The sequence below is a fragment of the Theropithecus gelada genome, chromosome 20 (assembly GCF_003255815.1).
Source record: "Theropithecus gelada isolate Dixy chromosome 20, Tgel_1.0, whole genome shotgun sequence".
In the NCBI taxonomy this organism is placed as follows: Eukaryota; Metazoa; Chordata; class Mammalia; order Primates; family Cercopithecidae; genus Theropithecus; species Theropithecus gelada.
Window position 1 is genome coordinate 60264137 of NC_037688.1, and position 26134 is coordinate 60290270.

Here is a 26134-nt window from a genome sequence, read left to right on the forward strand (position 1 = left end):
GCAGTCTGGCTCTATCACCCAGGCTGGAGTGCATTGGCACAATCTCGGCTCACTCCAACCTCCGCCTCCCAGGTTCAAGTGATTCTCCTGCCTCAGCCTCCTGAGTAGCTGGGATCACAGGTGCCCGCCACCATGCCCAGCTAATTTTTGTATTTTTGGTAGATACAGGGTTTCACCATGTTGGCCAGGATGGTCTCCCTCTCCTGACCTTGTGAGTCACTCGCCACCTGCCTCAGTCTCCCAAAGAGCTGGGATTACAGGTGTGAGCCACTGCACCCAGCCTCTTTCCTTGAACTCCTTGGCTCAGCGATCCTCCTGCCTCAGCCACTTGAGTAGCTGAGATTACAGGCATGCTGCACTACCATGCCTAGGTAATTTTATTTTTAATTTTTTTTAGGGACAGGGGTCTCACTATGTTGTCCAGGCTGGTCTCAAACTCCTTGCCTCAAGTGATTCTTCCACCTCAGCCTCCTGAGTCTCTGGGATTACAGGCATGAGCCATTGCACCTGGCTCTATTTTCTGTATTTCTGATGCTTTGGTGTCTCGGACCCTTGCTGACTCTGGAGAAACTGTCTGTCCCAGGGCTAGCCCATTCCTAGAGACAGAAGAACTCACCTGCAAGCGCACCTTTCATATGCAAACCAACCAATCCAAAGCCCAAACCTCCAACCACCTCCTACATGGGGCTCTTACACTCTGGGTGCAGGTCCTGGTAATTAGCCTGCGCTAATTACCCCAGGTAAAAGCAACAGGTATCAGGTACCAGGCAACTAGAGAGACAGCCCCTACACCCAGAGTCTGCTGAGATCATTCAAACCAGCCAGCCCTAAGGCTGCTTTCCCGCCCTACCTGCTCCTTCTCACAGAAACAGCAGCAAAGTCTCCTGCTACGTTTTCTTCCCACTTCCTCTGCCTCCTGGCAGACCCTGCTGCTTCCCTGTGTGGCCTTGCATGGAGTGGCACGCCCGCTCCTCATGGGAACTATGAGTAATAAACTATCTTTTCAAAAGTAACGAGGGCAGAACAAGTGGCACAGAGAATGGTGTGAGGAAGGTGACGTCCAGAAGACACTCGGCACGAGAACAGGAAGACCCAAAAGCTCTCAGCCTGGCCGTGGAGCAAAAGGCCAAACCCTGCAAGATGAAATGCATCAGGGTTCATCCTGGAGTTTCAAAAAAAAAAAGTCCTGCACAAGGATGTGGGACCTGCAGGCTAGCAGCACCTGATGTGATAGACAAGAGAGCTTTAACTGATCATAAACCCAAGATAAGTCAACAGTGCGATGTGGCTGGTGGTACCCCCAGGCCCGCCAAAAGAGTAGTATCATCTCAGGATGCAGAAAGAGAATTTTGTTGTCTAGGACAGTGTTTTCCAAGCAGTGGGTCATGACACATTTGCCAATCGTTAGTGAAATCAATTTGCAGAGTAAGAGCATTTTCCTTAAAGGGTTTCTTAAAGGAAATAGAATGGAAATGAACAGAAAAGAGGGCCACAAAAGAGAGGAGAATGTATCAGAGTGTGTGGCGAGCATAAGTAGAAGTAAGCATTAATTCATGGCACTTTGGTTTTGGTTGTAAGTGTGTGCTTGTTTGTGCAATATGTGTGTGTGCTTGTTTGTGCGGTGCACGTGTGTGTGTTACATAAAACCTAAATGGGCTGGAGGCTGAAAGGTTTGCAAACAGCTGATTTAGAACAAGGGAAGTGACAATCCTTCTCTCCTCGGCAACACAGGTGGATTCTCTTTCACTCTGGGCACCCCGCTTTAAAAGGAAGCTACTCCAACTGGAGTGTTGTTTAGGAAGAGTTCTGGGTTGACATCAATGATGGCATACTTGGCCCTATCATGTGTTTAAGGTTGTGGGTTGTGGATTAGGGATTAGAAAGCAGATGGCTGAAGGAGTTGGGGCTGCCTCACTTGGGAATTAAAAAATTCTGGGACAGCTATGAACCGTCTTTAAATAAGTGGAAGGCTGTCGACATGCCTGTACTGGGTTACCCAAGGGTGAAACCACTGCCTGTAGAAGCTTCATGAAATTCATCAATATCTATGTCAGCAGCTCAGCGTGCTTGGCTTCTTGGATCCCCTACAAACTCCAACTTGTCCACCTGCACCACTCCTCTTCCTCTGATCCACCCCTCCAGATCTTCCCATCTCCGGCATCTCCAAGCTTGCATAAGGTCTAACAGGTACAGTACATCCCTTATTCCATGATGCGCATAGTGACTGTGATTCCCTGAGTGATACACGGGCCTTGTGGGCTCAGCACCCACAAGGCTAAGGTGGGAAGTTGATTCTGCTTCCTCCCATGTACACAAACCACTTTGTTTCTGGAGTTTTCCAGTGTAACCTGAACACTCTGTGAGCATCTTTGCATTTTTAAGTGAGAACACTTTCTCAGGATACTGTTGTGAGCTTGATTTTATCCCTCTCTCTCTTTCAGCTTCTAGATGTTCCCTGGGCCACTCAACGAGGCAGGCCAGGGTAGTAGTTAAGAGTGCAGGTCCCAGATGTGCTAGAGTAGTGGCTAAGGGTGCAGGTCCGGGTGTGCCAAGGTAGTGGTAAAGGGTGCAGGTCCTGGGTGGGACAGGGTTGCCAGATTCACATAACCCATTCCCTGGTCCTAACACAGTGAGGTTTGGAGAGAAAGTCTTCTCCATCCACCTGCTTCTCACAACCTAGGAATTTATCCAGCCTCTTGGGCAGATCTTGGCCAATGAAATCTGTCTTTCTGCAAAAAAAAAAAAAAAAAAAAAAAGAAAAGAAAGAAAAGAAAGAAAAAAACAGGCCAGTTTGAAGAAATGTTAACATCTTCAGCCTCACAGTCCAGCAAACACTGACTCTCATACTCCCAAAGGAGCAAAACAGGCTAGCAGGAAGTATTGGGGAAAATGGAGTCATATGAAGCAAAGTCTCAGTTTCCTCACCGTATAATAGAGACAAGGACTACAGGCAATAGCAAAAGTTGTTAGGAGGATTACCTGAAGGAACGCTTGTAGAGTTCCTAGCAAAAACCAGGCATTTGGAAGGGTTTTAGAAAAGGTGGTTGTGAGCCACATGTAGAAAGCTGAAACTGGATCCCTTCCTTACACCTTATACAAAAATTAATTCAAGATGGATTAAAGACTTAAATGTTAGACCTAAAACCATAAAAACCCTAGAAGAAAACCTAGGCAATACTATTCAGGACATAGGCATGGGCAAGGACTTCATGTCTAAAACACTAAAAGCAATGGCAACAAAAGCCAAAATTGACAAATAGGATCTAATTAAACTAAAGAGCTTCTGCACAGCAAAAGAAACTACCATCAGAGTGAACAGCAACCTACAGAATGGGAGAAAATGTTTGCAATCTACCCATTTGACAAAGGGCTAATATCCAGAATCTACAAAGAACTTAAACAAATTTACAAGAAAAAAAAAAGCCATCAAAAAGTGGACAAGGATATGAACAGACACCTCTCAAAAGAAGACATTTATGCAGCCAACAGACACATGAAAAAATGCTCATCATCATTGATCATCAGAGAAATGCAAATCAAAACCCCAATGAGATACCATCTCACACCAGCTAGAATGGCGATCATTAAAAAGTCAGGAAACAACAGGTGCTGGAGAGGATGTGGAGAAATAGGAACACTTTTACACTGTTGGTGGGACTGTAAACTAGTTCAACCATTGTGAAAGACAGTGTGGCAATTCCTCAAGAATCAAGAACTAGAAATACCATTTGACCCAGCCACTCCTTTACTGGGTATGTACCCAAAAGATTATAAATCATGCTGCCATAAAGACACATGCACACGTACATTTATTGCGGCACTATTCACAATAGCAAAGACTTGGAACCAACCCAAATGTCCATCAATGATAGACTGAATTAAGAAACTGTGGCACATATACACCATGGAATACTATGCAGCCATAAAAAAGCATGAGTTCATGTCCTTTGTAGGGACATGGATGAAGCTGGAAACCATCATTCTCAGCAAACTATTGCAAGGACAAAAAACCAAACACTGCATGTTCTCATTCATAGGTGGGAATTGAACAATGAGAACACTTGGACACAGGAAGGAGAACATCACACACTGGGGCCTGTCATGGGGTGGGGGGAGTGGGGAGGGATAGCATTATGAGATATACCTAATGTAAATGACGAGTTAATGTGTGCAGCACACCAACATGGCACATGTATACATATGTAACAAACCAACCTGCACGTTGTGCACACGTACCCTAGAACTTAAAGTATAATTTTAAAAAAAAAGAAAGAAAAGGTGGCTGTGGCGGGGCACGGTGACGCACGCCTGTAATCCCAGTACTTTGGGAGGCCAAGGTGGGCAGATCATTTGAGGTCAGGCAGCCTGACCAACATGGTGAAACCCTGTCTCTACTAAAAATACTAACAAATTAGCTGGGCATGGTGGCACAAGCCTGTAGTCCTAGCTACTTGGGAGGCTGAGGCAGGAGAATCGCTGGAACCAGGGATGCAGAGGTTGCAGTGAGCTGGGACTGTGCCACTGCACTACAACCTGGGCTACAGAGTGAGACTCTATTATAAAAGAAAGAAAGAGAGAGAGAGAGGAAGAAAGGAAGGAAGGAAGGAAGGAAGGAAGGAAGGAAGGAAGGAGGGAGGGAGGGAGGGAGGGAGGGAGGGAGGTGGCTGCTACTAATATCATGTACCATCACCACTCCACTGATGCATTTACTGCCAGGATAAGAGGGTGTCCAAGAGCATAATTATCTGGAATGACATAGTTAGATTCAAGTCCCAGCTCCACATCTTCCTAGTTGTGTGGCTTGGGCAAGTTATTTAACCTCTTTCTCTGTGTCTCAATTTCTTCATCTGTAAAACGGAGATGCTATCGTAACTCTCTCCCAGCCAAGTAGCTGGGACTACAGGTTGTTGATAGGATTACGCGACATGGCTGAGCAGCATGCTTCGCCCGGTGCCTGGTGGTTACTCTCAGTAACAGGTGTCCGTCCCTTGGTTTTGCTGGTAGTGGTAAAGCAGACGAAACCCAACCAGACAGTGAGGCTGCTCAGGAGCTGGGACTGCATCTTGCACAGGCTTTTGTGTCCCACGATGGCTAGCACCGTGCTGGGTTCACAGCAAGGGCTCAGTAAGCGTCAGCCACTGGCCCTCCTCCCTTCCCTCACCCTTCTAAATTGTGCCTCTCCTGCCTTCTGCAGGGAGCTACCTGGAATGCCTCCAACCCACTGCTCCCTCCCTTGTCTAAACTCCGATCACAAGAAAGATTCTAATCCCACAGTGCTGGGGCAACACAGGCAAATGAAAAGCTGGTCTTCTCCAAGACCTTGAGGCGAAACTACTCCCAACCTGTGCCCTAAAGCCACTGCAGGATAAGACTACGGGAACTACCAATGCTGAACCATCTCCTTCCTCTCCCTGCTGGCATGCTGGGTGTTTCTTACGTTCCAATGTCTCATAGTCTTAAACTGTATCTTTTCAACATCTGACCTAATGTGTTAGAACCTGCCAGACAGATGGACCCAGGGTACAAATTCAGCCTCCTCCATGCACTGCCTTAATGACTAGAGGCAGGTGGTCAAATTCTTTTTTTTTTTTTTAGACGGAGAGACAGGGTCTCCCTCTGTCACCCAGGCTACAGTGCAGTAGTGAGATCATAGCTCACCGCAGCCACCAACTCCTGGGCTCCAGTCATCCTCCCACCTCAGCCTCCCAAGTAGCTGGGACTACAGGTGCATGCCTCCATGCCCATCTAATTTTTATTTTATTTTATTTTATATATTTATTTTTTGAGATGGAGTCTCACTCTGTCACCCAGGCTGGAGTGTGGTGGCACAATCTCAGCTCACTGCAACTTCTGCTTCCCGGGTTCAAGTGATTCTCCCGCCTCAGCCTCCCGAGTAGTTGGAACTGCAGGCATAAATTACCATGCCCAGCTAATTTTTTTGTAGTTCTAGTAGAGACGAGGTTTCACTATGTTGATCAGGCTGGTCTCGAACTCCTGACCTCGTGATCCACCCGCTTTGACCTCCCAAAGTGCTGGGATTACAGGCATGAGCCATCACACCTGACCTGCCCAGCTAACACTTAAGACTTTTTTTTTTCTCACTGTGTTGCTGAGACTGGTCTCAAACTCGTGGCCTCAACTGATCATCCTGCTTCAGCTTCCTGAGTAACTGGGACCATAGCCACATGCTACCACACCAGGCTCAGGTTTTTTAAGGCTCTGTTTTCTCCTTTGTAAAATGAGAAAAATAAAATGACTGCTCCCACTGGGTGGTTGTGGGGCCTAAGCACACTGACCTTGCACGATGTCCTTCAGATACTCCTGGGATCTAAATTTCCACGCACTTAGAAAGAAACCAAGCCCAGCATGGGGCTTACAAAGCCTAATTGGCTGTCCCTGCCTTTTCTCCACCATCACCCGCCCCTCCCCATCCCTAGGCTCCAGTCACAGCCACTGGCTGTCAGTTCCTGTCACTCACAAGCCTGCTGCTTCGCTCTTCCCTCTGGCCTCTGCCTCTGCCGCTCCCTCTGCCCGGCATTTTTCAGCAAGCTGGCTCCCTCCTGCTGGTCCCTGAGGTCTCAACTAAATGCCATCATCCCTGCTAATCACACTCAGCCCACTGGCCACCCTCTATCACATCATGCCACTTTATTTCATTTCATTGATAGTCTTTATTGTTTTCTCAAAGTGTTTTGTTTGCTTCCGCTTCACCTCCCATCATTAGAAAGAAGGCAGAGGCCATAAGCGCAGGGGCCTTGCCTGTAAGCAGTGCACAGCACATGGGAGGCCCCCAACAAATACTTGTTGGAGGAGTGGGAAAGGCAGGATTCAAACCCAGGCCGGACTCCAAAGCCCATTGTAATCATCGACCACATTGGCCTGTAATTAGCAGAGACTTGCAGCAAGCCACAATACAGAGGCTATTGACTAGGAAGCTCCCCAGAGACGTGCCTTCACCTTCCAGGTGGTAGGGGACAAAGGCAAGGCAGGGAAGAAAGAAAGGCTCTGGGTCACTTTACACAAATGGCTCAAGCCAGGAGCTCATGCTGCACCAGGCCAGGACATGCAGGTAGGTGCAGGTCACCAATGAAAGAGGATTCCGGCCTTAGCGGGACTGACACCCAAGCTTCATGACTGGTAAGATGCCAGGGCCAATGTGGGGCTGGAGGTTCACATCACCCCGGCACGTCCACCTGTGGTGGGTGGCACAGGAGCCGAGTGTGGGTAACGCCTGCCATCTAGTGGAAAAGACGCATTCTTCCCATCTCACCGCAGTCCCTGCAGCAGGGCTGCTCAACTGTTACAGATCCCCAGGGGAGGTTGTTAACATGCAGATTCCGATTCAGCAGGCCTGGAGAGGCAGCTGAGATCCCGAATTGCTAACAAGCTCCCAGGTAATGTCGATGGGATGCGGCTGGTCCCCAGACCACACCTGGAGCAGCCAGGGCCCACAGTGATTTCTGGGAAAAAAAAAAAAAAAAAATAGCTTCAACTGAAACTGAGGGTTGGGAAGCCACAGCCCATGGGAAACAGGACTGGAAGGCATCAGAGTGTTTGAAATTTAAGTCAAAGAACTCAGACTTGGAGGTGGGGTGGGCCTGGGAGGGCAGGGGGCAGTTTACTGTGGACCTGCCACAGGTGAGAGGCACAGAGAAGAGGAGGTGGTTCCCAGTACATAGGCGACTCAGCAAGGATGATGCTAGCGACCATGCTGCAAGAAGGCAAAAAACATCAAACACCATGAAACTCGGAGAACAGGCCCAGCTCACAAGGCAGATGCTACACAAGATGGAAGCTAGTGACAATAAAAACTCAAAAATACCCAGACAGGGCCTGGGCCCAGCTCTGCTCAAGCTGAGAACCACCTAACAACCCTCCTCAAGCAACCAACACCCCAACACTGGGGCATTATCCATTCTTTTTTTTTTTTTCTGCTATTGTTATTGAGACAATTTATTTCTGTTCATTTTACCTATTTGGAGATTTTTCTGTTTTTATTTTTCAAAAATTGCAGAAATGATATGTATTGCAATCAACCCGAGAAACATGTAATAAAAACTATAGAAACACGACACAATCCTCCTCCCCGCCACAGCCCTCTTCACTCCCAATCCTGCTGCGATCTCATAGGTTATAAAATACACAAACGAAACTTCACACATAGGAGGTGTCTGTTGCTGTTGCTTATTTTTTCAAAATGAGATCATACTAAATGTATTTTTACGCAACCTAACCCTTTCACTTAACCATAGATGTTCCTCTAGTTCAAGGACTGCCAAATGTTTTCAGTAAAGGCCAGAGAACAAATATTTTACATTTTGCAGATTGTACAAGCTTTGTCACAACTACGCAGTGAACTCTGCCATTGTGTCACAAAAGCAGCCATAGACAATATGTAAATGAATGGATGTGGCTGTGTTCCAACAAAACTTTATTTAAAAAAACAGGCAGCAGGCCAGTTTGGCAACCTCTGTTTTAGATCAATATCTGTAGCTCTAACCCATTGGTGTTTTGTTTTTAGCTACTTAGAATTTTTAGCACAAACTTTTAAATAATAAAAGTATAGGAAGTATAATATACCTATAGAAAAGTGTATAAATCACAAGTTTACAGCTTGAATTCTCACAAAGGAAATTCACCTGTGTAACCAGTTCCCATATCAAAAATTAGAACATCACTAGTTCTACAGAATGCCCACATGCTCATTTTCTCATTTTAATTCAGTGTTTTCTTTTCTTTTCTTTTCTTTTCTTTTTTCTTTTTTTTTTTTTTTTTTTTGAGACAGAGTCTCACTCTGTCACCCAGGCTGTAGTGCAGCGACCTGATCTCTGTTCACTGCAAACTCCACCTGTGGGGTTCAAGCGATTCTCGTGTCTCACCCTCCAGAGCAGCTGGGATTACAGGCATGCACCACCACACCCAGCTAATTTTTTGGATTTTTTTTAGTAGAGACAGGGTTTCACCATGTTGGCCAGACTGGTTTCGAACTTCTGGCCTCAAGTGATCCACCGTCCTCAGCCTCCCAAAGTGCTGGGATTACAGGTGTGAGCCACCACGCCTGGCCTAATTCAATGCTTCCAACAACTGCCTAGTATCACATAAGTATACCCCTTCATTAGGCTGATGTTTCATTTGCATCTCAAAGAAAACATGAATAAACATGCTTGTTCTAGACTTTATTTCTTCGCATGCTGGTGTTTCATTTTAAAAGAATAGATTTCCTAAAGGAAAACGTGAGAGTCAAAAGGTTCATATGTACACATACTTTAATAGACATTGCTGGACCACTGTCCCCAAAGGCAGTCACAAGTCACAGCCCTGCAGGTCCCGGCAGTGCCCACTTCAATGCAATTCCTTAGACATTTGGGAGCAATGACTGCGCCCAGCACATCCTGAGGGCCTCAGACACTGGCCTGGCCTTGATAATTCTCATGAGACTTAAATGAGCAGGGAAGAGGAGAAGGAATATTGAATAGCAAGACGTCAGCTTCCCTACATCTCCTCAGGTCCAGTATCCCAGAACTTCAGTGCCTGAGACACTCACCTCAACCTAACAAACTGATAGGCTTTGAAGGAAGGAGGGGCAAGAGACCCTTCCCCTGGCCTCACAGGGTGTGCAGACAACTGTCAGTCATACACTGAGAAAGACGGTAGATGTTCCATACACAGAGATATGATTTAACGGAACTTCTTCATTACAACAATACTTTAAAAAAGCAAAATAAGGCAGGTTTGTTGAGTTTTTAAAGACATTTTGCTCTTCAATGAATATATAACAAAAAATTGTAAACAAGAATTTCCAATTTTCAAATTTTCTACTTTACTGCATTATAACTCCTCAAAAAAACAAACAAAAAAAATTGAACAACTATTAAGTATGATGTCATCTAAGTTGGGATCTTAAGTATAATGGACATCCCAATAGCCAGAGTTCATGGGTATGCACCGCGGTGTGTGGGGACATGAGGGCATTTCTCTGGTTCATACCTTCCCTTGGATCCTCAACAGCAGCTGTGACATCAAAAAAGAGAATTAATTTGATAAGGGTTAGAATGACGGAGTCATATGCATTTGTCAAAATTCAGCCATTGTACATTTAAGACATCACTGGGCACAGTGGCTCACATCTGTAATCCCAGCAATTTGGGAGGCCAAAGCGGGAGGATTGCTTGAACCATGGAGTTCAAGACCAGCCTGGGCAACATGGCAAAACCCCTCTCTACAAAACTACAAAAATTAGCCGAGGGTGGTGGCTCATGCCTGTAATCCCAGCTATTCTGTAGGCTGAGGTGGGAGAATCAATTGAGCCTGGGAGGTCGAGGCTGCAGTAAGCCATGATTACGCCACTACACTCCAGCTTGGGTGACAGAGTCAGACCCGGTCTCAAAAAAAAAAAAAAAAAGAAAGAAAGAAAGATTTGTGTGTATCATTGTATGTACATTTCACCTCAAAAGTTAAAAAAAAACAAAAAACCCTACAAATACATTTTGAATGCTATTGATGTTGGGCATGCTGAAGTGTTTAGGGGAAATCGAATTGGTGTCTGCAGTTTACTTTGAAATGTGCCAAAAATAAGACAGATTGATGGATGGAGAGCGAGATGGATGGAAACATGATTAAGCAAGTGTGGAAAACGTTAATGACAGAATATAGGTGGTGGATAAATGAGTGTTTGCTGTAAAATTCTTTCAACTTAGTTCAAAATAAAGCCTTGGGAAAAAATTACAAACCAATAATGTAAAAGGGAAGGGAGATCTACCAGAACTGGGCCCTATCCCCATCCCGTGTATGACCTGGAGAAGTAACCCCTTCTCTGGGCCTCAGTGAGCCCAACTGGTCTCTGCTGCACCTTCCATTATGAACAATGACAGTACTGTGGTTTTACAAATAGGGGCATCTGTTGAGAGAGCCTCTGAGGGGGAATGGCTTTGAAGGCAGAGACTGCCCCCTAGTGGGCCCTCGCGGCCTAGTTTATAATAATTTTCTGTCTCTGCAACTGACGCATGGCTGGGCAGTATTACACAAACCCCCACGACACAAGTTCACCTACATAACAAACCTGCACACGTACCCCCAAAATTCAAATAAAAGTTAAATAAAAAATAAATATTAAGCTATCTGGATTTTTTTTCTTGTTTACATCGCCCTTTTTCTTCCCAGTTCTTTTTTTTTTTTTTTTTTAGGCAGAGTCTCACTCTGTTGCCCGGGCTGGAGTGCTGTGGTGCGATCTCAGCTCACTGCAACCTTTGCCACCCAGGTTCAAGCGATTCTCCTGTCTCAGCCTCCCAAGTACTGGGATTACAGGCCTCCACCACCATACCCGGCTAATTTTTGTATTTTTGGTAGAGACGGGGTTTCGCCATGTTGGCCAGGCTGGTCTTGAGCTCCTGATTTTAGGTGATCCAGCCGCCTCGGCCTCCCAAAGTGCTGGGATTACCAACGTGAGCTACCACACCCAGCCTCTTTGGTACTCTTTTTCTCTTGACGTGTGGATGTCAGATCTTAAGAAGGATTTAAATATCACAATATTGAGAGTACCTAAGTCTGTCAGGCAGATGTTTCAGTGTAAAAAGTTTCTGTATAATGCAATACAAAGGTAATATATATAAAGATAAATATAAAGATAATATAAAGGTAAGAATATCGAATGGGAGTTCCAAAGAGAAACATTTTAAAAAATGGTTATTTCTGCTTTTCCTTTTGGGAGATAGATATGAGGATGGACACGGCTAAGCATTTGGAGGTGGCTGTAATATAGATGGGAGTATAAATAATAGATGCCAGTTGTTATGTTGATAGGTAGATACTGAATTGAAAAAGGGTTGAATAAGATATTGTTGGCTGGGTGTGGTGGCTCACGCCTGTAATCCCAGCCCTTTGGGAGCCGAGGTGGGTGAATCATGAGGTCAGGAGATCGAGACCATCCTGGCTAACACAGTGAAACTCCATCTCTACCAAAAATACAAAAAAAGTTAGCTGGGCATGGTGGCACGCGCCTGAAGTCCCAGCTACTTGGGAGGCTGAGGTAGGAGAATCACTTGAACCTGGGAGGCGGAGGTTGCAGTGATCTGAGATTGCACCACTGCACTCCAGTCTGGGTGACAGAGCAAGACTCCGTCTCAATAAAAAAATATATATATTGTTGCATGTATGAACACACAGCCTTCATAAACCTTGCAAGCATTTTACAACTCTGATCTGGACATTGTATTGCCTGATCTCATGACACCTATGGGCATCACGAAGTCAATATGGTTTCCTGGGATACTACAAATTCCACTGCTCCACGTCTTTTCTACATTGTCCAGGGAACAAGGGTGGTCATGACTGCAACAAACGGGTCTTAGTCCCAGTAACACTTGCTGTTGACCTTGGACCTGGTACTTAAGATTTTCTTCGTGTTGTACCTCCCATAAGAATAATGGCATAAATTGGACAATCTGCTCACCTTCAGCTCCCGACTTCAGGAGGCACTGATCTGAGGACCATCTGTGAAAGCCTTGTATCTATCTATCAGGATCTTCCAGGGGTTTCTCATTCATACATACAGCCACTGAGTCCATAAATATTTAGTGATGCCTATCTTGCTAGGTGCTGAGAGTACAGTGGCAAGACACAGTTTTGCCCTCATGGAACTAATGCCTTGTGCGAGATGCAGAAACTAATCAAACCCAACATAAAATCACCCCTTTCACAAGGCCAAGCTCAAGTTACTATGAATGTCTACAAAAGGGGGAAGTCGGAGAAAGCTCATTAGATGGTGAAAAATGAGCTGAGATCGAGAGGAAGAGTTAATTGCTAGTAAAAGAGAAGATGGCAATGGCAAACATTCTAAACAGAGAACAGAACACACAGATGTCCTATAGTGTGTGGCGGTCTGCAGAGGACCAGGGATTAAAAGGGGGAGGAGACAGTGAATAAAGAATGAGACCGCCATATTAGATTTAGTCTGTTATAAAGACAATGGGAAACCATTGATGGGTTTTTAAAAGGAGGAGAACTGATCAGATTTATTCTCATCTTGACCTGCCAAAACACTAAGAACAGATGTATGAGCTCAATTTCAGTAGCCAGGCAAGTTAGAAAACCGTTCACCTCTAGAGATGCTGAGATTTCCAAAGAGCGTATGACACTCAGGGCAAGCAGCAGTGTCCTGGGCTGGTGGTATTAGTGGAAAATCCTAATACTGACCATGCTTCTTGGGTCTGAATGAGGTGGGGCCATTCCATAAACACCACAAGGCCACTTCTGGCCTGGCAGAAGGACCCCACACAACCTTTAGTGCTCCCTCCTCTCTGATCTGTCTGGCCAAGATCAAGGAGGAGGCGGCTGCAGTCCCAGCAATGAAACCACGAAGACAGTCAGGAGACCAAGGGAAACTTGAGTGTCCTGGATGCTGTTGGACCCTGCCCAGTTCCCCTCCATGCTGGCCAATGCACCCATCCCCTGAGTGTTGTGTGTGATGGCTGTTAACGGCTCACAGTTACCCCCATGTCCAGATAACTGCCCTCAACTGCACAGAAGCCTGCTCACCTGGGAGGTTACTCTACCTTCCCACCTCCATCCCCAGCAGCCTACAGCAGTGACTGACTATATTAGTCAGCTCAGGCTATCATAATAGAATGCCACAGATTGGGTGGCTTAAACAACAGACATTTATTTCTTTACAGTTCTGGAGGCTGAGAAGTCCAAGATTGAGGTACCAGCAGCTTCAATTCCTGGTAAGGACTCACTTCCTGGCTTGCAGATGGTCCCCTTCTTGCTGTGTCCTGCCTTTGGTGGAGATAGAATGATCTCTCTTTCTTCCTCCTCTTAGAAATCCACAAATCCCATTATGAGGGCCCCACCCTCACGACCTCATCTAACCCTAATTATCACCCAAAGGTCCCATAGCTCCAAATACTATCACTCTGGGAGTGGGATTTTAAGACACAAATTTGGGGGACACACAGTCATCCCATCGCACTGACTGACCTGGAACATGACAGACCAGCCCCCTCGCCTCAAGGTGGGACTGACTCTGTGCTACAGTGTTTGGTGGAAAATTCCACCAGATACCAGGCTGAAAAAGACTTCCGCGGAGACCACACCCTCCCTGAGCTTTTTCCCTGTCCAAGGAGGGAAACATGGTTCCTTCACTTCTCTTTTCCCATGAGCAGCCCAATAAACCACTGGAGTAAAATCCCCATCTTGGCTCTATTTTTAGAGAACTTGGCCACAGCATCAGGGCTGTCTTCTACCGTCAATCAATCAACAAGCCCGTGCTGAGTACAGACTGTGCCCAGCATGGTGTATGGGCAATTGCAGGGCATTGTGACACGGGGCCAGAGGCCCAGGTGCTCATCCCTGCTCTGCATGTGACACTGGTCAGGGTATTCAGCCTTGCTGAGACTTCATTTTTCCTTCCAATGATGGCACCAACACAGCCTTCCTTGGATGGTCCAATATCAAAGCACTTGGAAAAGCACACAGTGCTATTAAACTTCTTTATAGATTCGCCTGTCCTGAACATCCCAAGAAAATGAAATCCTACAATATGCCAGAGTCTCTCCATGTTTGCCAGGCTGGTCTTGAACTCCTAGCCTCAAGCAATCCTTCTGTCTTGGCCTCCCAAAGTGCTGGGATTACAGGTGTGAGGCACCACACCTGGCTTGTGTGTTTGTTTGTTTTTCTTGTTTCTGTTTTTGTTTTATGAGACGGGGTCTCGCTCTGTCACCCAGGCTGGAGTGCAGTGGTGCAATCTCAGCTTACTGCAACCACCGCCTCCTGGGCTCAAGTGATCAGGAGCTCCTGTCTCAGCCTCACGAGTAGCTGGGATTACAGGCGTGCACCACCACACCTGGCTAATTTTTTATATTTTTAATAGAGATGTGGTTTTGACATGTTGCCCAGGCTGACTCCTGAGTTCAAGTGATCCACCCACCTTGGTCTTCCAAAATGCTGGGATTACAGCGAGCCACTGTGCCTCGCCTATTGCTTTTTTTCTTTTTCTCTTTTCTTTTCTTTTCTTTTTAAAGTCTTGTGTTAAGCCATCCAGTCTGTGGTATTTTGTTATGGCAGCCATAGCAAATGGATACACCTCCTACCAGTGTGTCCTGAGAATCAGGGGCTTGTGATCCAGGCTCTCGAAGGTCACAGCATATCTATGATTAAGGGGGAAGACTTTGACCTTGAACTTGAAGAACTATTGTACTATACCACATCAGAACAAAGACTCCCTAAGGAATGCCCATAAGAGGTACCCTACCCAAACCACAAAAGGAATAAATATGGTGGAGGGCAGAAAGAATAAATATGATGGAGGGCAGAGAGAATAAATATGGTAGAGGGCATAGAGAATAAATATGGTGGAGGGCATAGAGAAGCGAAATTAAACTAAAAAGGAACCTAGTCTATAGTACTTTTGAGTGAAACAGACCTAGGTAAGGAAGTGTGTTTTCTGATGGATAGAATGATAATAACTTACCTCATTTGAGTTGTTGAAAAAACATCAATCAGATACTGCCTCTAAGTGCTTTTCACAATGATTAACACATTTTTAAAACTCAACACGTCAGCTATTGTTTTATTATTACCGCGAATGGTGTGAGCTCTTGGAGTATAACTTCTCTGAGCCGTGGCTTCTTTGTTCATAAAACAAGAGTAATAGAAGATCGGGTGCAGTGACTCACAGCTATAATCCCAGCACTTTGGGAGGCCGAGGTAGGCTGATCACTTGAGGTCAGGAGTTCTAGACTAGCCTGGCCAACATGGTGAAACCCCGTCTCCACCAAAAATACAAATATTAGCCAGGAGTGGTGGTGTGTGCCTGTAATCCCATCTACTCAGGAGGCTGAGGCAGGAGAATCGCTTGAACCCGGGAGGTGGAGGTTCCAGTGAGCAGAGTATTTGGCAGGAGGCGGCTGTGGTAGGCACCACTGCACTCCGGCCCGGGCGACAGATGGAGTCTCCATCTCAAACAAAAATAATAGAGATTTTGCAATGTTGTGAAGATAGGAAAAAATAACATGTAAGGTTTAGAGCACCGCACATTCCATGTGATCCATAAATGTTGCGGCCTTCAGTCATGCTTTGGAATGAGTGTAGTTCCCAGAGAATGACACCAGAGGGAAGCAGAGTCTCATTTTTGTCTCACCAGCATCGGGACCCTTAGACAATTGATGGGGAAAACTGGCTTCTCTTGAACCTGCAACTGCGGGATTTCCCCTGGGGCCCCCAAGCATCCCACTGGGAGGCAGGCAACCACTTGGAGAAAAACATAATGATGCAATGGATTGCACATTTTCTAAAATCTCACTGGGCTTCACAAAATCTCAAGTTTAAAAGAATGATATTGTACAGGGATAAGTATTTTTCAGCTTTCACAGTTTACGTAAAGCCCCTCCCCAACCCAGGGCCCAGCACATCAGAGCTACTGAACCAGTCTGAGGCCTCAGAAACAGACGCATTTTTGCAAAAGTAATCTCTTCCACGATCAATTTCCTGAGTTACTAATTCATAAACCCTTGTTTATATTCATTAGACATATAAAGTCAACAGCAGTTTGTCACCAGCCTTCGAGAAGAAATTTCTGCGAAGTTTTAGCTCCACTCCCAGCCGGCTCAGTGCCGGTTACACCGGGGCTTATGGCTGAGTATTCCTCAAGCCAGTGCAGCTGAGTTCCAATTTTGCTTGAACTTCTCACATCAGAGCCAAGTATATCTTGAATGCTGGGATAAATGAGTGACAGCCCCGCCCCCGCCCCCCACCCCCCGCCCCCGCCCCCCACCCCCCGCCACCAGCCCCTCCTCTCACTGCATCTCCCAGCAGATTGTACCATCCTGCTTTCTAATTATCATGAAATATTTTAGACATGCAGAAAGTATAGCGAATAATAAAATTACAGCAGAGCCACCGTCAGGTTCAAGAAATACATCTTTCAAATGTGTGGAAAGTCCCTGAATTGCACCCTCCAACCCCCTCCTTCCCAAGATATTATATTCTCCAAATTTGCTGTTTATCATCAAGACTCCATATTTCCTGCTGGAAAAGCTTGGGGAAGAAGCAAGCTTCCGTTCTCTGCTACCTGAGTGAAGGAAACGCAACTACCCACTCCAAAAGATAACTGTAAAAAACGGTGGGAAATGAGGAGAGCAGGGAAGTGGAGGATCCTGGAAGTTAGAAGTCCAAGGAACTCAGACGTCTCCTCTCTGAACCCAACCTAGCCTGGGGTGCTGAAGGACGTAGCTTTAAGGGTGTACAGTTTCTAAAGACCCCCCTGCTGCCGTGAGGGGCTGCCGTGGGCAGGGCAGGGGACAGAAGCAGTGCCACATCCCCTCCCCAGTCCCTGGACTGCCCCACCCCTCCACCTTCCTCCCCTCCTCAATCACACAGGTCAAGCAAGGTCAGGAACCAGTGGAGCCCCAGGGTCACCTACCGAGGACGATGAGAACATCCCTGTCGATGTGGGCCTGGATGTAGATGCGGCCGCGGCGCTCCGTGTGGTCCGTGCCACAGAGGCTGGGGACATTCATCACGCAGCGCTTGTGCACGTTCATCATGCAGGCTGTGAGGGCAGAGAGAGGGGATGCTGCTTAGGCTGGCCCAGGCTGGGGGCTGCAGACATCTGCCCCACCCAGGACCACTAAGTCCTTCCTGTTCCCCTCCTTTGAGGCAGCTGAGAAATCACCAGCCTGGTTGAGACCAACTTGCCTGCCAAGATCTCATCAGAAGGGCTTCTCCAACTCTTCCCCCCGAACCCTGATGGGTAAAGGAGGTACTTGTCTGTTCCCCACCCAAGGCCAAGGGTGCAGCCTGAAGCAAACACACCCCACACCCCTGAAGGCTCTGAAGCCTGAGTCACCGACTTCAATGCTCACAGGCTGGCTGGCCACATGAGTGAGGAAAGCTAAGGGGATGGTGGCAACTTGGCCAAGTAGGGAACAGGGCAGCAACATTTCCCATTTCTCAGCATATGCAGGAATCTCGATGTGCATGCGACAGCTCTGATTTTAAAATATTGACAGCTAATAGGTTGGGTTCCCTGGAAAGAGTCTGAGATGGGGAGTTTAGGGCACAAGGTTTTTAGGGAGTGCTCTTGGGAAGAGAAGTTGGCTTGCCATGTGGATGCAACCAAAGCTGATGTGAAGGGGAGCCCAGAGCTGAGATGATCCTTCAAAGCTGTTCCAAACTGAGACCAGAGGGCTGGGCACTGCAATCATCCAGTCGCCCTGGAAGGGGCATTACCTTGGGCAATTATGCAGGATGGGGCACCACTATGAACCCACAGCTAGGGGATGGGGTGGGACGCTGAAGAAGGGGTCTGGGCTGACCATAGTGTCCACCACAACTAATTACAAGGAAAAAGATTTAGAGCGAGGGCCGGGTGGATGAAATGTGCCTGTCAGCTGAATTTGGCCTGCAGCCGTCTCTCATGTTATAGGATATCCACTCCCTCTGTGCACTCCTCCGTAGAGTATGTGCGTCTATTTCAACGTGGTGGGTGATTTCCCCTAGGTCCTGAGCAACAATGCCCCGCTCCAGGAAGGTGTGCCAGGAACCCAGCATTCTCCAGGGGCACACTAGTTCCAGTTGGAGAAGGCAGGAGAAGCCAAGTCACCCCATGGGCCCCAATTTCAAGGTATCTGGGGGCAAGGGACCCTTCTCAGACCACCCAATTCCCAGGGGGAGGCAGGCCTATTACAAAAACTGGAAATGAGTTGTGGGGAGGGAAGGGAGAGCCCTCTGGGACCCGAGCACCAGGCTGAGCTCCCGCCCACCACTGTCTTTGAGGCAGGGGCATTGCCCCTACATTAGGGCCCCATGTGTGGTAAGAGGAGCTGGCGTCCTGCAGGCAGAAGGCTCCAGCCTCACTGTTCCTCACTGTCTCACTGCGGCTCTCACCATGTTTCTGTGTCTGTCTCACTGTTCCCACATTGCTGCATGTCTCGTCTCTGCTGTCCCCACTTCTGCACGTGTCTCACTGCCTTGGCCACATTTGTGAATCGGTCTGTTCCACTCTCTGCACTTGCCTCTGGCCTCTTTGTCTCTCCCCTTCTCTGGCTGTGTCTCTCTGCCTCTCTCTCTCTCCTCTGTGGCTCTCCATGTGTGCTTCTGTCTCTGTCTCTGGTCTCTCCATCTCTACACCTCTGCATGAGCCTTGTGTGATGGCATCTCTGTCTGTGTCCATACCAATCGTTTTATCTTTTTTTCTTCTTCTTTGAGAGTCTAGCTCTGTCACCCAGGCTGGAGTACAGTGGCGTGATCTCGGCTCTCTGCAACCTCCGCTTCCCAGGTTCAAGCGATTCTCCTGCCTCAGCCTCCCGAGTAGCTGGGATTACAGGCGCCCACCACCTCTCCCAGTTAATTTTTGTATTTTTAGTAGAGATGGGGTTTTGCCATGTTGGCCAAGCTGGTCTCGAACTCCTGACCTCAGGTGATCCACCCGCCTCAGCCTCCCAAAGTGTTAGGATTACAGGAGTGAACCATCGCACCTGGCTTATCTGTTGGTCTGTGTGTCTGCCTGTCCCTCCTTTTGCCTGAATCTCTAGCTGAGTTTCTCTGCAGCTTCTACACCCCACATTCCTCCCTGTGTTAGGGTTGCATGTGTCCATCTTTCCCCTGCATCTGTCTCTGTCTATGCGTGTGTGTTTCTTATTGTCTCTCTTGCCCTCTACCACCCTTATTCACCCTCACACTCCTCTCTGTCACTCTCTGCCCTGTGATTTTCTCCCTCTGTCCTCTGAGCCTCAGGACCCTTGTGATAGGGGTAGCACCAGCCTCATGACTCCCCAGCCTGCTGCAGACCAACAGGCCTGTGGGAGCCACTAGCACCTCCAGCCTCCCTGTAGCTTTGTGGCCATAGCTCTCAAAGCCTGTCTGCTCCCCTGCCCCATAGGCCATCTGGGCCTTGGCCTCATAAAGAGGAGTCCTACCCCATCTGCCTTTCCTACCACATTCTGGCCAGAGAATGACGCTCTCTTTCCTCCTCCAGCACAAACTTGTGGGTGCTGCAGGGCCACAGGTCTTCTCCATGCAAAGAATGCATCAGCCCCACATCTCAATGCTGAAAACAGTGGTGACGCATGGCTGCAGAAATGCCCATGATTTGCTCATGCCTCCAGGTGTCAACAGCCATGGACTGTCCCTTCCCACACTGTGACTGTGCATCTCACATGCCACTTGCTTTGACCAGTGGATCAGGAGCAAACAGACACAAGTAGAGACTTGAAGTGTGTCTGCCAATGGGGCTTGCCCTCTTGAGGAACTCAGGACCCTGTGACCTCCATGCATGCAAATCCAGCCTAGCCTACTGAGGAGGAAAGACACATGGCCTGGTCATCTCCATCACTCAGATGACAGCCAGCCATCCTGCCGGACATGTGAGTGAGGCCACCGAGGCCCAGACAGCTCCCAGCCCACCTCCCCCTGCTAATCCACCATGAAGCGTGAGTTCATGCTTTATAGACATGCATGACATCGTCTGAGGCCAGCCCAGATTCAAAGGACTGCCTTGCAGAGTCATGAGCTAAAAAAATGTTAATTGTCTTCAGCCACAGTGTTTTGGGGTGGGAGGATCGTTATGCAGCAACAGACAACTGGTACACCAGCCCCAACCAGGATGGAGGGAATGTATGGCACACCTGGACCCCAAACCAAGAGGAAGCAGCCCCTTCCCATTGCTTCTGCCATCAGCAGATGCCCCCAGAGAGAAAAAGTACTTACTGTCACATTTCATCCCCTGGTGGATGAGTCCATACAGCAGTGACCCACAGTGGTCACAAAACGTGGGACTGGAGTACGTGTGGATCTTAAACTTGTGTTTGCTCCGGGGATCCTGGAGCCAAGAGAAACAACAGAAGGAGCCAGCGTCAGCGGACCATGCCAAGGGTTCACCCTACATCGAGAGGCACTGGAGAACTCAACAGGGACTGAACTTGGTCCCCAGAGGTCATTGTACCTGTTGCGACCATTGCTGGAGCCCTGTGCCCAGACATGGTGCTGGATAAATAGTTGTGGAAGGAATGAAGGACAAAGACAGCTGACTGCTCCCTTTGCAGCCCCATGCACACTCACCCCGCCTGCAAACCTCCATCTGGGCCTGCCTGGGAACCCAACTTACAGGCTCCTGCCTGTAGCAGGGACTCCAGAGATGGGAAAACAAAGCGACAGACACATCATCTAAACAGGGCTCCTGACTTTTCTTTCTCACAACTTTTATTCTCCAAGCATGCTTCTGCAGTGATCAAAAACCCAAGTCTGGACGTGAAACCTCCCTGCTTAGAGACCACTGTCAGCTCCTCATCACTGACAGAATAAAGTTCAAAGCCCAGTGGACAGTCCACAAGCTGTGGCAGAGACGGCTGGCTTCCCACCAATATCCATTCTTCCCTTTAATAGTCGAACCCTCGAGTTTTAGCAGAGAGCATGGCTATCCAGACAGAGGCCACATTTCCCAGCATCTCTTGCAGCTTGGTGCGGCCATGGTGCTGAGTTGCAGCCAATGGGATGTGTGTGCTCCAGGGCCATTCCCTTCAAATGGAAATGCATACTTCCTTGCACCTTTCCCTCTTCCCACTGGTTCAAAGATGGTGGGAACTGGAAGTGGCCACCCTGGACCCAAACTTACAGCCACATGTGGAAAGGACAAAACCACCCTACCAGCCTTAAATTTTGTCCCTTTGGGCTGACCCCCGAGAGAAAAACCTAATTTCTGCTTTGTTGAAGTCACTATATTTGGGGAGCTATATCTCACAGAAGCTTACATCATTTCCTAATCAATAAATATGCCCGGCAGTGCAGGGCAGTGGTAAAAGGTAGACTTGGATAAACTTCCTGGGCTCTAAGCCGTGTGACTTTGAGCAAGTTATTTAACGGTTGTTTATTTTCTTTTGTTTTTTAAGAGACAGGGTTTTGCTCTGTCACCCAGGCTGGAGTGGAGTGGCACGATTATAGCTCACTGGAGCCTCGACTTCCTCGGCTCAAGTGATTCTCCTGCCTCAGCTTCCTGAGTAGCTGGGACTACAGGTGCATGCAACTATGCCAGTTTTTTTTTTTTTTGGAGATGGAGTTTTGCTCTTTTCACACGGGCTGGAGTGCAGTGGCACAATCTCGGCTCACTGCAACCTCTGTCTCCTGGGTTTAAGTGATTCTCCTGTCTCAACCTCCCGAGTAACTGGGACTACAGGTGTGCACCCCCATGCCCGGCTAATTGTGTGTATTTTTAATAGAGACGGGGTTTCACCATGGTGGCCAGGTTGATCTTGAACTCCTGACCTCAGGTGATCCACCTCCCTTGGCCTCCCAAAGTGCTGGGATTACAGGCACAAGCTACTGTGCCAGGCCTGCCAAGCTAATTTTTAAAATTTTTTTTGTAGAGAGGGCTTCTTGTTATGTTGCCCAGGCTGGTTCAAATTCCTGGTCTCAAATGATCCTCCTGCCTCAGCCTCCCAGATTGCTGGGACTACGGGTGCACACCACCATGCCCGGCTAATTTGATCTTTTTGTGCTTCAGTTTCCCTATCTGTAAAATGTTGATGGTGCTAGTGCTCTGCTTATAAGACTGTTGGGAAGCATAAATGAATGAATCTGTCTAGAGATCTTAGAACCCCCTGGAACATAGCAAGCAGCATAAGCTTTTGCATGATTGTTATTACTACTTGTCCAAGGTGATCTCCAGCTAAGCCCCTCCTCCCACCCACCCACATGTGCACGTACTAACAGGCCTTAGGCCTTAGGCCTTCGTAAGCCTTTGGCTCTGCATTTCTCTTTCTTTGGCTCTTCTCTTTCTTCTTCAAGAGATTCTTTCTTCACAGAATCGGTTTTAGTTCAAGAGAACTCTTTCTGTAAAAGTTGCTTTCTCTGTTGTGTGTTGCAGGCCAGGTACAGTGTCTCACACCTGTAGCCCCAACACTTTGAGAGGCCAAGATGGGAGGATCACTCGAGGCCAGGAGTTCAAGACCAGCCTGGGCAATATAGTAGGACCCCCATTTCTACAAAAATAAAAAATTAGCCAGGTGTGGTGGCACATGCCTGTAGTCACAGCTACTCAGGAGATTGAAGTGGGAAGATCACTTGAGCCCAGGAATTTAAGGCTATGTGTGAGCATGGTTGCATCACTGCACTCCAGCCTGGGCAAGAGAGCAAGACCCTCCTTCTCTTTAAAAAAAAAAAAGCACATGGCAGAAGTTAATAACTTGGGCCTCAGGATCCAACCCTGGGCTGATCTGACACCCTAGCCAGGTACATGCTACCCGTTTCTTCCTTCCTTCATTCATACATTCGTATGTATTTATTGATGCTGCCACAGATGCTTTCTTTAAAATTTGATTCTAATAACAGTGACAGAAAATGAAAATGTAAGCAAATAAACAGATACACTACATAGACATTCTTTTGTGTGCTGTGAATGTGATGAGTGTTTCTCCTAAGGAAACTGTTTCTTTTCAAAATTTGAAATAATTCCATACTGTATTATTCTGCTTTCATACTGCTATAAAGAACTGCCCGAGATTGGGTAATTCATATAGGAAAGAGATTTAATTGACTAACAGCCAATTTTCTTGAAGTGCCGAGCGAAGGGGGGCAAGCCCCTTATAAAACCATCAGATCGCGTGAGAACTCACTCACTATCACGAGAACAACATGGGGGAAACGGCCCCCAGGATTCAATTGCCTCCACCTGACCTCCCTTGACACATGCGGATTATGAGGATTACAATTCAAGATGAGATTTGGGTGAGGACACAAAGCCTAACCATATCACATAACTACCAGAGTTGCTAAACTTTTAGAAAACTAAAACCAATGATATCAAGTGTTAGCAAGGAAAGAACATAAACTGGAACTCTCCTAGGACCCAGGAATCCTATTTTTCGGTGAAATGAAAACATCCAGGCCGGGCACAGTGGCTCACGCCTGTATCCCAGCATTTTGGGAGGCCGAGGAGGGCAGATCACTTGAGATCAGGAGTTCAAGACCAGCCTGGCTAACACAGAGGAATCCCGTCTCTATTAAAAATACAAAAATTAGCCGAGTGTGGTGGCACATGCCTGTGGTCGCAGCTACTTGGGAGGCTGGGGCATGAGAATCACTTGAACCTAGGAGGCGGAGGTTGCAGTGAGCCAAGATCGTGCCACTGCACTCCAGCCTGGGCAACAGAGCAGGGGGAAAAAGAAAAAAGAAAAAACCATATCCATACATGAAGGTTTATAACCACCTCATTTATAATAGCCCAGAACTGGAAACAATCCAAATGTTGTTCAACGTGTGAATGGATACAGTGTGAGGCGTCCACACGGTGGAATACTTTTCAGCAGTAAAAAGGAATGAACTACTGGTACATGCAGCAGCATTCACGAACGGCGAAAGCATTCTGGTAAAACACAGATGTCCAACACAAAAGGCTACACACTGTGTGGTTCCATTTCTAAATGTCCTGAAAAACACAAAACTATGGGGACAGAAAACACCAGTGGTTAAAAGGGGCTGGAGGTGGAAAGGGAATTAACTACAAAGAGGCAGATGCAGGAACTTTTTGGTTTTGGATATTGGAGTGGTCTCTATATTAACTGTGATGAATTTTACTTTGTACTTTTAAAAGTGAATTTGCAGCCTGGCGCAGTGGCTCACACCTGTAATCCCAGCACTTTGGGAGGCCGAGGTGGGTGGATCACCTGAGGTCAGGAGTTTGAGAGCAGCCTGATCAACATGGTGAAATCCTGTCTCTACTAAAAATAAAAAAAAATTAGCTGGGCATGGTGGCCCACCTATAGTCCCAGCTACTTGGGAGGCTGAGATAGAAGAATTGCTCGAACCCAAAATCACGCCACTGCACTCCAGCCTGGGTGACAGAGTGAGACCCCGTCTCAAACAAAAAAAAGAAAAAGAGAAAGAAAAAAAGTGAATTTTGCTGGACACAGTAGCTCATGCCTGCAATTCCAACACTTTAGGAGGCCAAGGTGGGAGGACTTCTTGAGCTTGAACCCAGGACTTTGAGACCAGCCTGGGCAACAGTGAGACCCTGTCTCTACCATATGTATGTATTAAAGCCAGGCATAATGGTGCATACCTGTAGTTTTAGCTACTAAGGAGGCCAAAGTGGGAGGATCACTTGAGCCCAGGAGTTCAAGGCTGCAGTGAGCTATGATCAGGCCACTGCACTCCAGCATGGGTGGCAGAGCAAGACCCTGTCTCAAAAAAAATTTTTAAAGTGACTTTTACCACAGGAAACGTATATCTCAATAAACCTGGCTGAAGAATCCTCAGCCACTGCAGGCTTTGGTTGCTTCCTATCTTCTTAATCAGCTACGAAGTTTCATGACACTCCCACCCTCTGCAGTCAGCAGATGAAGTACTGGTCCTTGCAGAGCTCTGGACAGCCCAGTTTGAGAGGCGAGGTCTGCTCTGCTTTGACCAGTGGGACGCTGTAGTGCTCTCAGTTGCAGAAGGACCCCAGTAATCACCCGTCCTGCTCAAAGATTGACGTGCTGTCCTAGTAACAACAACAGGGCTTGGAAATCCCAAGACAAAAACGAAGGGCTCCTTTTTGGCAGGTTAACCAGCCATGTCTCTATCTCTGGACAATGAGACTAACTGAATACATACGGTTCCTCTAAGAGTCCCCCTGCTCTGTGCCACAGAACAGTTCCCATTCCGCCTCTTGGACATTCACCTTAAAGTTGGGAATTCAGCGCTTCAAACCCACCTAAAAAGGAACACCTGTTCGAAAACTGAACCCCGCATGTTCTCACTCACAAGTGGGAGTTGAACAATGAGAACACATCGACACAGGGAGGGGACCATCATACACCGGGACCTGTCAGGGGGTGGGGGACTAGGGGAGGCATTAGGAGAAATACCTAATGTAGATGACAGGTTGATGGGTGCAGCAAACCACCATGGCACGTGTATATATATGTAACAAACCTGCACATTCTGCACATATACCCCAGAACTTTAATAATAATAATAAAGGAACCCCTGTTCATGACTGGTATTGGCCTGTAGGGGAAGCTCAAGGTTCTCTCACACCCCTACTTAACCTCTAAGGAGGCAGAGTTGATTTAATTGGATGGATTCCAACACATGGATTGGCCAGACCCCAATGGGGAAGCTCACATGGAGGTTAAAAGGCACCCTTTCCATCTTTCTCTTC

General features: G+C 47.4%; 1 protein-coding gene across 2 annotated transcripts in view; it reads right to left on the reverse strand.

The window, feature by feature from the left end:
- Positions 1-26134, reverse strand: part of PRKCB (protein kinase C beta) — a 382718-nt gene that overhangs the window by 166835 nt on the left and 189749 nt on the right. For both annotated transcript variants that reach the window (XM_025370488.1, XM_025370487.1), the window contains exons 4-5: positions 20704-20815; positions 17417-17545 (exon numbers count right to left, since the gene is read on the reverse strand). In XM_025370488.1, coding sequence (XP_025226273.1) covers positions 17417-17545; positions 20704-20815 — 241 coding nt within the window. The remainder of the gene's footprint in view (positions 1-17416; positions 17546-20703; positions 20816-26134) is intronic.